Raw genomic sequence first — 12,128 nt, 5'->3', positions numbered from 1 at the left:
CAGACATTAAATCTTATTATTATTATTATTATTATTATTATTATTGTTATTATTTTATGCCATGGGATTTCTAAACTACCACATAAGTGGGATTTGAACCCAAGATTCAAATTTTTTTAAAATCGCAATTTTTTTCCCTCACGTCTACAGAATCAAATTTTATAACTACCAAAAAAGATATTTAACAATATTCAATTTGAAACTAAAATATTGAATTTTTAAAACCTTAGAGTCTTAGAGATATAATATAACAATTACTACATGTCGTATTTTTTTTCAATTATTTGACATGGTCTTCATGGGAAAATGCTTCATCAAAACGAAGCCAACTTTGAATTAGTTTTTATTAAATCAATTATAGCAATGTGTGCGCATAATTAAATTTTTATTTAACATATAGTTTTATAAATAAATTTTTATATGAAATAAGATTAGAGTCATTCATACATATATGTCTCACAAAATTAACCCGTAAGATCGTCTCACACGAGTTTTTGTGTTATTTATGCAAAAAATTTAATAATAACGAGNTCTGTGAGACTATTTCACATGAGTTTTTGTGTTATTTATGCTAAAAATTTAATAATAACGAGCGACTCTTTGCACACGTTGTATGCATATATGTGATATTTTTTGTGTTACAGTTCTTTTTTTAATTTAATTTTTTATTATACTTTTTTTTTATTTAAAGAATAATATAATCATTTAAAAATTCAAAAATTTGGATAAAGAAAAGAAAATATTTTATTAATTTTAAAATTTTTGAAAAATGAATATGATAGCAATTAGAGTATACATAGGTTTGCAAAATAAATTGTGTAATATTTTTTTAATTAAATAAAATANTATTATTGCCATATAAATTTAATAGAAAATTGTTTTAAGCTAGTTTTTTTTAATACAATTGTTTTTTTTTTGTTTTTTTTGGGAAACTATAATTCACCATCTGTTCTTATAAATAAGCAAATGCAAGGGCAAAAGCCAGCCACAAAATCCACGTTCCCATATTTTACATGTAATGGAAGGAAGTGCATATGTTCGAGGCGTAACATTTAATTTTGTGATGTTCAACTCTATCAATAATCCAATAATCATTTACCAAAATTATCACGACATTAAAAATTTAACGAAGAAAAGGGACTTAACATTTTACACTTGTGTGGAAAAACCCAGAATGTTGTGAAAAATGTCAAGTATAAAAGCTTTCATAATCATTTAGCTAAATAAGGAGCCTTGATGGAAATATTATAGGACTCTCTTGAATATAAAGTAGCGGATCGTGACATATGTATCTTGAATATGAAGAGTGACGGATCGTGACACGCGCGATACATGTGTTTCGTACAAAATTAGAGAATAAAATAATTTTATTTAATTTTAAAATAAAAGTCATTAATTTTTAAGAATGAAATGACAATATAGAATATAAAATGTAAAAAAAAAATCTGGATTTTGTTGGATAGTTAGAGGGTGTCTTGAGAATTATTAAAAAGAATCAGCACATTTGAAAGGAAAAATAGCACATGGCTTTGAGATCAAATACCCAGGACTGCTTAAATACTTTTCTTGTTATGGAATTTGCAAGATCATGAAGGAATTTTGTGAACCAAAGAAAATACATCCCTGAACTACTCAAGGGGAGGACTTCTCTATGGTGCAAAGTTGCTGAGATTCCAGTTGAAGCTAACCTAAAACTTAATCGTGCTAAGACTGAAGATCTGATTGAAAGAGAGAAGTTCCAAAGATTGGTGGCTGGCGGGTAGATTAATCTACTTATCTCATTCTCGTCCTGATATAGCTTTTGCAGTAAGCATGGAGAGCCAATTCATGCACGCACTAGGACAACTGGACAAGAACACTTTGATGCTTCTTACATAATATTATGGTATCTAAAAAGGACATCTGGGAAAGGCCCGATGGTTAGAAAACATGGCAACCTACAAATTGAAGTTTATATTGATGCAGATTGTGCTGGTAGTACCAGTTCAATTTCAGGTTATTTTGCCTTATTTGGAGGGGATCTTGTTACACGGTGAAGTAAAAAATAGAGTTTTGTGGCTCGAAGTAGTGCAGAGGAAAATTTTAGATCACTTGTGCATGGAATTTTCATATGGATAAAGAGGCTGTTGTCAGACCTGAAGATGTCATTTATTTCACATGTGAAAGTTTACTTTGATAATAAAGCAGGAATTTCGATTGCTCATGATCTAGTTTTATATGATAGGACAAAACATGTTGAAGTTGACAAAGATTTTATCAAGGAGAAAATTGAAAATATCCTAATCTGTATTTCCTATGTGCCAGTCCAACCACTCAACAGATTGCTGATATACTCACCAAAGGTTTACACAAAAAACAATTTGAATAGCTAGTAAACAAGCTAACTATGAAAGACATCTATAAGCCAGCTTGAGGGAAAGTGTTGGAAGATATGATATTCTTAATAAGATTGTGTATATCAATAGAAATTGATTTCTAATTGATTTAGTTTCCTAGAATCATCTCTTGCACAATTGGTAGTTTCCTAGAATAGCTTTCTTGTTATATTATATAATTGTACATTGAATCACTTCTTTGAAATAGAATAAAATAATTCTCTCTTCCCGTGTACTCAGTGGCGGAGCCAGAAATATGGCTCTGCCGGACTAGAATTTTTTAAACGCTAGAATCTTTTAATATTTTAAATTGATCTATCCGGGCTAAAGCCTGGATATATACAAAATGTACATATAAATTTTAAAAAAAAAATCGGATCACCCGGGCTAAAACCCGGATATATCTTCATGTAGCTCCGCCGGTGCGTGTACTACAAATGTTTTTAGTTCAGTTTTTGATGTATCATAAGAAGATGACCAATTGACATGAAACACAAAATATATAAGATTAACTCGATTACCATCGAAACTTTGTATTTTGTAACTAATGCTTGCAAAATAAAATTGATATTGCGCAATATATCACTTACCCAATGATTTTGACGTTCTCTGTTTTTGATAGTCATGGGTAAACAAAAAACTCTTTCTTTGTATTTTCCAATTGATTTGTCATCTTATCTTACAATTCGTCGCCTCTCACCAATCTAGTTATACACTTGTACAAACACTCAGTCACTTACTAATCATTTTCTATGTTAGGATTTGAATAAAAAAACTCTAGTTCAAGAAATATCTGGTCGCATGCAAAGGTCGATAGATTGAATGCTCCATCTTTTCTTAATGATCTCTCATAAATGGGCCGCAAACTTCTAATGCATAAATTATAATTTTCCAAAAAGAAAACATCAATTTCAATTCTGATATATGTTTGTAGCCGCATCTTTAGAAAATCGACTATTTACCCACTTTTCAGATGTAAAAATCTTACTCAAATTTTCTTGTTGTACTTGAAACCACTTTAAAGTAAAAAAAAAAAGTTGCGAAACGTATAAAAAAAAAGGTTGTGAAACATATCTTTGCAGTTCTTGTCAAGTCTCTTTGTCCAGCAAACTCCCTCATCAACTTGATGTTGCTGAAATCCGGGATGGTAGCTGGGAGATCGGATCTTCACTTGGGAAGCTCATATCGGACCTTCAAAATCTGGAAGTACAAACAAGAACGTTAGAAGGGGGCCGGAAGGTTGTTTCAGAATAGCCCCTCCGACGCTCAAGTCAGATAATAGAAAACTGAGAGAATAATGTGCGTAGAGTGAGTGAATATATGAATGCATAAATAATTAATGAAATTTGGTATGTATAAGAGAAGAATAAAGTCATGATATGGTACGAGATTTGATTAAATCTTCGCGGACTTTATCTTTTTGGTCTTTATTTCTGTGGACTACCTGTTAACGTCTGAATGGGAGCTCTCCTAAGCAAGAGCCCGTCTACAATCTGCATATTGTGATAGCTCGGCTCGGGAGCTCGGCCGAAACATTCCCAATCGACACGATATCATATGCGGGGAGGTCGGCTCAGGTCATGATGGGAGGTCGGCGGTGGAGGTTGGCCACCTCCTGATTGGCGAGATTTCGGATATTTCCAGTTTCGTGTTGATGAGTTGACTTCCTGATGGGCTCTGTCATAAAGATGATCTTCTTGGACTTTATGAATACCGGGACTACATCCATCTGGACTACCGAGAGTGGGCTGATCTGGGCCAAACCGACCTCCTAGGGTATCAATGCTCATTACTTATGGTCAATTGTAAATATAATCATTGACCATCAACGTTGGTTCATGTAATTTTTTGATGTGATGAATTTTGAATAAATCCTCCAGCATCAAAACTGAACAGTAAGCTGCACTCGTTATTATTCTTGTAGCTTGTACCATCCTAATCTTCTGCTTGCAAAGGATTATGAAAATGGTAAAATAATCCAAGAAAAGCCAATCTGCGACCATAAAGGGTATTCCCCCAGATGCAGAAGAAGTTGAAGCAAGTGCCGGAACAGATGGAAAACTTGTGCATTTTGATGAGCTTAAGGTTTTTAGTACAAACGATCTTTTGTGTGCAACTACTGAGGTTATAGGCCGAAGCACGTATGGAACGGTGTACAAGACAACGATGGAAAATGGAATTCAAGTAGCTGTCAAAAGATTGAGAGAAAAGATAATGAAGGGTCAGAAGGAATTTTTTATCGAGGTTAATGCACCCCGGAAAATCAGACCTCCTAATCTTCTTGCACTCAGAGCTTATTATTTAGGTCCAAAGGGTGAAAAATAATCATTTATGACTAAATGCCTAATGGAAGTCTTGCAACTTTCCTCCACGGTGAGCAAAGTTTTGTTACAGTCCACAACACTGATACACCGATAGATTGGCAATACGGATCAAAATGGCTAAAGATGTAACAAGAGGGTTGCTCTATCTTCACACCAAAGTAGGCATTACTCATGGAAACCTCACATCAAGTAATGTACTTCTGGACGAGCACAAAAATGCCAAGATTTCAGATTACGGCTTCTCACAACTAATGTCATCCGCTGCAAATGCTAATGTGGTTGCCACTTCTGGTGCATTGGGGTAACGCGCACCGGAGTTTTCGAAGCTCAAGAAAGCAACAACCAAGAGCGACATTTATAGCTTGCGTGTGATCATGTTGGAGCTTCTGACGGGGAAATCACCTGGGGACTTGGCTAATGGCATGGAATTGTGACAAAGGGTTGCATCCAATGTGAAAAAAGAGTGGACTAATGGAGTTTTTTTAGGTGGACTTGATGAGGGATCAGTCAGTGGCTGGTGATGAATTGCTAACTACGTTGAAGCTGGCTTTGCATTGTGTCGAATTACCGCCATCTGACCGACCCGAGGCTCTGCAGATTCTCCCGCTGGAGAAGATCGTGAGGCCAGAAACATACACAGAGAGCTCCGGAGAAGATGGTGAAGCGATGCCATCAGCAAGTTCTTAGATGAACAAGGCTGAAACGGAAATTTCCGAAACTAGTTCGACATATATTGAAGTGAGATTTCGTAATTCTCTGTCTTCTTTTTCAAAAGACTCATTTAAAATCACATTGAAACTTAGTCTATCCATCCAAATGGCTGTTTAATGTAAGGGAATTTAATTATTTTTCGTAATTCTTTTGTTCTTGTGATACATTTTGTACCAGTATTTTTGGTAATTTGATTCTTGAATAATGTAAAAATACTTTCTAAACTTTGCAATGTAATAGTAGCTAGCATACATTTCCTCGAATTGCTGAAAATATCACATTTATTTTCATTTTCACAGAAAAATGAAATTATTATTATGCTTAAAAAATGTAAAAATTTTGCTCGAAAATTGTCCCTCAATTAATTTTTGGTTGTTTATTGTTGGAAAACTAAACTATTAAAGATTGAATTTTCACGTTTAATTTCAAAGTCAATAACAAACTTACCAACTCGAATGCACAGTATTTTTTCTTGTTCAACCATCTAACGATTATTTTTCCTTTGATTCAAAGTGACTCAACAGATTGACAAGATGTCAATTTTGACTTGAATATCGATTCTCATTTTGTTAACGGATTCTTGAATTTTTACGAGAATATATATAACTTCATTCTTAATTAATTAGTTCCTAAAAAAATCGTTATCAAAAGGTCATAGATAATACCCAAAAAAAATGTTCTGCGCCGTTATATGTATCGTTATCTGTAACATTCTTAATTAATTAATGAGTTATAACTTTTTCTAATTTTCCATAGTTGATGCACTAGTATATATAATCGCTTTTTGCAATTGCGCACCTACATTATGTGTGAATTGGAAGGAAATAAAAATAAAAAAGCCAAAATGTAAAATATGGTTATCATAAAATGGAATTATAGGAATAGTGAAAAAAGGATTCAAGAAACGGACATATGCAAAAACTTGTGTGAGACGGTCTAACGGGTCGTATTTTGTAAGACGAATATCTTATTTGGATCATCTATGAAAACATATTACTTTTTATGCTAAGAGTATTACTTTTTATTGTGAATATCGGTAGGGTTGACCCGTCTCGTAGATAAAGATTCGTAAGACCGTATCACAATAGATTTACTCTTTTTAAAATTGGATACGATTTAGTGCTTTTTAGACAAAAGTGATAAACTTCAAATTTTACTAGTAAAAATTGTAGAAAATAATATTTTTTTTAAAAAAAAAAATGAAGATATTTTGTTTAAATGGCTATAAATTACTTCCAATTTAGACCCTTTTTCTACATTTTTAATAGTGGCGAAAACATTCTTTAAAAAGTGAGAATAAAATGCAATTAATTCAACTACTTGTCGTTAGGCCCTTCCCTCTAGGTGAAATCATTATAATTTTTTTACCAAATAAACAAAGAAAACTATGTTCAAATATAATGCCTCGAGTGAAACCTCCGCAATCTAAGTTAATTTATCTGTCTGTCTAAACTAATAAGAAACTAAATCATATAATAAAGTAGATATAAGGTTTTTTTTTCCCCAATTTAAGATTTCGCTTGCCCATTTTCAGACATTACTTCCGAAATGGTTATCCTTCGTTGACTTAGAAAAATGTTCACAAACAATATTCATATAATCATATGTTATATATTGTATATAAACCATTATGACAGAGATTTGGACTTGGTGTAGATATTTGAAGTGTTGGCATGATTTTCAAGAATGTGGGTGAGAAATATGTAAATGAGCAATGAAAAATTAATAAACAAAGTTACAAAACCAATACGTAACATTACCAAGAAAGTTCCCAAGTATTGTTTTTTTTTCCCTTTCAATGAAATCAACACGTTCAAAAGCAGTCACCCTCTTGAAATGGAAAAATACTCAAATTTAATGTAATTTTTTTTATAAAGAAAATGTAACATATGTTTTGCACCCAATAGTTCAAGCTTAAGATACCGAAGATTCTCCTCATCGTTAGAATTTTCTGAAAGATTTGCCTTATCTGGTAACACAAGGGAGCGAGAATCGGAATCCTTAAAACTAGAATTGGATATTGCTCATGGTAACAACCATGCATGAACCATTTCACGAAATATCTGTTCGAATAGTCTATAATCTTACATTGCAACTTATGAATCGCCCAGTCTGTTTCTCATCAAGATTTAAACCTCCAAATACTTAACATGGTAATTTATTTTTATTTTTTGGAACAGTAACATGGTAAATTTTAATTGTAAACCAACTCTAATTTCTTTTAATTAAAAAAAGGGACTTGTGAAAGAAGCATAAATGATAAATTTAAGGTTTTCTTGAGTTTGATGGACCAGTGGGTGCAACAACTCTACTGTTGGGTTGAACTACGTAAATTTTGCCATTTGATCCGACTATATATCAAAACCTAATCTGCCAACCTTAGAACCACCCTTTCTTTCTTAATCTTGTGTATAAAAAAAGCAAATCTCTCTTACATTCTCTCACAAGCAAACGTTCATTCATATATATTCACATAGTCCCACCTCAAGTCTTAACTTTTCTACTCTGAAAACTTGGTAGAAATGGTGGTAAATAGCAAACCTTTTTGCTCTTTCCTGCTCTACTTAGGCCTCTATCTCCTTTCTACAAGCGCAATGCCGAAAACTAATGCAACAGTTCATTACCATGATTTTGTTGTATGTTGAATTCTTCTCTAGTCTTTTAACTAACTATAGGGAGATTGATATATGATCATTGGATTATGTGTGTAATTTATACAGGTGCAAGCAACACCAGTGAAAAGGCTGTGCAAAACTCACAACTCAATTACGGTGAATGGGATGTATCCCGGACCAACATTAGAAGTAAACAATGGTGACACTCTAGTGGTCAGCGTGGTTAACAGAGCACGTTACAATGTCACGATTCACTGGTAATTATAGGCAATTATCCATTAATTAGTATTATGTATAGAATTCAAGTTAAATGTTCATAGATTTTCTACCACCTATGTATAGGCATGGAGTGAGGCAAATGAGGACTGGATGGGCCGATGGACCTGAATTTGTGACACAGTGTCCTATCAGACCAGGAGGGAGTTACACGTACCGTTTCACAATCCAAGAACAAGAAGGTACTCTCTGGTGGCATGCGCACAGTTCTTGGCTCAGGGCTACTGTGTATGGTGCGTTGATCATCCGTCCAAAAAAAGGGGATTCGTATCCTTTTGCTAAGCCAAAGCGCGAAACTAATCTGCTTCTTGGTAAATTCATGATCCTTGCTCTTATATCTGCATGACATTACAAGAAATTAGTCCCCTTTTGGCATGCTAATGGAAAAAGTATAAATGATTTGTTTAGGCGAGTGGTGGGATGCCAACCCTATCGATGTTGTAAGAGAAGCTACAAGAACAGGAGGGACTCCGAATGTGTCCGATGCTTACACCATAAATGGTCAACCTGGGGATCTTTACAACTGCTCCAAGAAAGGTCTGTTTTGAAGAAGCTCTTACTCTACCATGCAACTGAAATGTAATAAATAAACTCATTCTGTTCCATCCTGACGCTGATGCAGATACAGTAATAGTTCCAGTGGACTCTGGCGAGACGAATCTTCTCAGGGTAGTAAATTCCGCACTTAACCAACAACTTTTCTTCCAAGTTGCCAATCACAAGCTCACTGTAGTCGCCGCTGATGCATCTTATGTGAAGCCCTTTACCACCTCGGTACTCATGCTCGGACCGGGACAAACAACTGATGTCCTGATCACTGCTGATCAGGCACCAACCAGATATTACATCGCGGCACGCGCGTATGCCAGTGCTCAAGGTGCACCATTTGACAATACCACCACAACAGCTATTCTTGAATACAAATCCGCACCTTGCCCTGCTAAAGGAGTCTCGGTTAAACCAATCATGCCTATCCTGCCGGCGTTCAATGACACCGCCACAGCCACAGCCTTCACATCAAGCTTCAGAAGCCCAAGACAAGTTCCAGTTCCCACTGATATTGATGAAAATCTCTTCATTACAGCTGGTCTAGGACTCAACAACTGTCCCCCTGGTTCCAGGCCTAGGAACTGCCAAGGTCCAAACGGAACTAGATTTGCTGCCAGCATGAACAATATATCGTTCCAGCTCCCATCAACCTTTTCCTTGTTGCAAGCACATCAACAAGGTATACGAGGAGTTTTTACAAGCGACTTCCCAGCAAATCCACCACTGAAGTTCGACTACACGGGTAATGTGAGCCGGTCGATATGGCAACCCATTCCGGGAACCAAGGTGTACAGACTAAAATACGGGGCTACGGTGCAAGTAGTCTTACAGGGAACAAATATATTCACATCTGAGAACCACCCGATTCATCTTCACGGGTATGATTTTTACATACTTGCCGAGGGCTTCGGCAATTTCAATCCAAGAAAGGACACAGCAAAATTCAACCTCATTGATCCACCTCTACGAAATACAGCGAGTTTGCCCGTTGGCGGATGGACAGTGATCAGATTCATCGCTGATAACCCAGGTTAGAACGAGATTTTACACATTTTCAATACATGAAATTTGTTCACATGAAAACTTTTGTGCAATCCTAAACAGGAGTGTGGCTGTTCCACTGTCACCTGGATGTCCACATCAACTGGGGCCTGGCCATGGCTTTCCTGGTGGAAAATGGTGTCGGAGAATTGGAAACTTTAGAACACCCTCCAGCTGATCTTCCTGTCTGCTGATATTCAAGAACCGCAGTTCGTATCACGCAGATTCATTTTTAATTTCCTCACATTGGGGACACATTTTTTTGCCATTCCTCAAGTTTACTCAGTTCTATAGGACCAAAAATGTTGAAAGAACATTTTTTTTCTGGATTCAAATAATTTTATGCTTCAGCAACAATCTCTTTGTACAACCGCAACGTTTTCTTCCCCAGAAAAATGCAGAGCAGATAGGAATTAATGCATAAATAAATACAGTCAAATCAATATTCTAAGAGGCACCAAAGATTAGCATGAACAACAGAAACACCGCAGTCCGGTGTTCATACTTTTTTTAAATATATTTTCATTTCTTGAGTAAAAATATTATATATTATGAATTTTCATATTGTTTACTAAATCAAACATTTCATCCTAAGCATTGCTTGTCGACTTTTGTCCTTTAATGGAAACTAATCAAAGATGGTGCAACTAGTTTTAATAAGTAGACGAATTTGAGGCTAAAGTCAAATTACACAACGTTTGCAAGTTGGAAAAGAGATTTTGTTATATATAAACAGAGATTTTGTTATTTTCATTGGCCGAAAGATTTTTGTTTTAACGTGAATTCGAAAATATGATCCCCTTTTATTAGGAAAGATTCATGTCATTACATCAAACTGCATTGGTAAGGGAGGAGAGAGATGTACTTAATATTATCCAAGTTGATGATTCAAAAGAATCCATGAAATATGAAGGTTGTCTGGATCAAGTAAAAGTTGGTAATAAAACTAATGTTTTTTTCTAAGAATTTTACGTTTTGAATTATCATTTAAGATACACGTCATATTCATGAATATAATCATAAATCATTTCATTACCCGACATCACCTTTTCATAATTTTCCATTGATTTAACAGCAAAATTGAAAATAAAAAAAGTATCTTAATCCCAAATCCCGACTCGTGATTGTATACATGGATTCATTGAATTTTTTCAGTTATTTTTTTTATACAAATTAATAATAATTCTTGACTTTTAAACAAATGTACATATAAATTATATATTTAAACTTATGAATTTGTTAATGCGAAACTCATTATGGATCGAACTCATGCTATTTAATTGTGTTAATCATTAAAAGGGGCGGTATCCGCCACCTCTCTCCACTCCACCGCCGCCCCCACCGATTTTTTGCTCTTCCACCAACGGCTGTCGGCAGATCTAGTATCCCTATCATTTCTTGATCTTAACTTATTAATTGTTTTAAATTTTCTTTGAATTGCCCAATTTTCATCTTAGTTTCCTGCATAATTTTGAAAATTTCCCTCAACTTTTTATTAACTTGCGCGAAAAAGGGACATAATCATATTCTTCAAAGAAAAAAATTTATTCATTCTTGCTACCTAGTTGATTAATTCATGAATTCCTCAAATTTTTGTAGTGATATATATTTGAAGACGGATTTTCGGGGCGGCGACGTAATTATATAATACTTTAAGGGTGTGTTTGAAATTTACCACGTCCAACAATTATATTACATGCAACTTGTGCATGATCAACTTGCAAAATGACTGCAATCTCTTCTGGTCGTATATGGTTATGAGATTGATCAAGTCCAAATATAATAGTCTCGTTTGTAAATAATAATTCTGTATCACAAATTGTATATGCATCAAATATTAATTTACTCTTCCATTTTTTGTTTATTATTTATTCGGGAAATTATTAGTTTAAACCTATAATTTGTCAAAATTACAAATATATAATACTCAATGATGTTTTTTTATTTAAAAAAATATTTGAATAACTTGTTATAGAATTGGAGAAATCGAATAAGTGTGGAGAAAAATGGTATTCATCTTTTTTGTGAACAAACTATTCAATCATTTATCATATGTAAATGAATTTAAACAATGAAAAATAGAATTGATTTTACAATAATTTATAGAATATTTAATTTATTCATTTTATTACATCATTCTTATCTAAAGCAATAGATGATTTGACTAAAATATATTTAAAAACACATGTTTAGTATATAGTTTGATACTTATTATAATGCAATCGTTGTGTGTGTGT

At 34.1% G+C, this 12,128-nt stretch overlaps 1 protein-coding gene and 1 pseudogene across 1 annotated transcript; both read left to right on the top strand.

The window, feature by feature from the left end:
• The first annotated feature begins 4,782 nt into the window (after window positions 1-4,782).
• On the top strand, window positions 4,783-5,386 carry LOC140977730 (probable leucine-rich repeat receptor-like protein kinase IMK3; annotated as a pseudogene).
• Window positions 5,387-7,489: 2,103 nt separating this feature from the next.
• LOC140977034 (laccase-12-like) lies at window positions 7,490-10,248 on the top strand. Its single transcript, XM_073441558.1, has 6 exons — window positions 7,490-8,046; window positions 8,131-8,282; window positions 8,368-8,612; window positions 8,710-8,838; window positions 8,924-9,880; window positions 9,955-10,248. Exons 1-6 carry the CDS (start codon window positions 7,933-7,935, stop codon window positions 10,083-10,085), a joined length of 1,728 nt encoding a protein of 575 aa, XP_073297659.1. The 5' UTR covers window positions 7,490-7,932; the 3' UTR covers window positions 10,086-10,248.
• Window positions 10,249-12,128: the final 1,880 nt, after the last annotated feature.

Source organism: Primulina huaijiensis, chromosome 5, assembly GCF_012295235.1.
Source record: "Primulina huaijiensis isolate GDHJ02 chromosome 5, ASM1229523v2, whole genome shotgun sequence".
Taxonomy (NCBI): Eukaryota; Viridiplantae; Streptophyta; class Magnoliopsida; order Lamiales; family Gesneriaceae; genus Primulina; species Primulina huaijiensis.
Note: the sequence above shows the minus strand (reverse complement) of the source record. Positions and strands in the feature narration are given on the sequence as shown.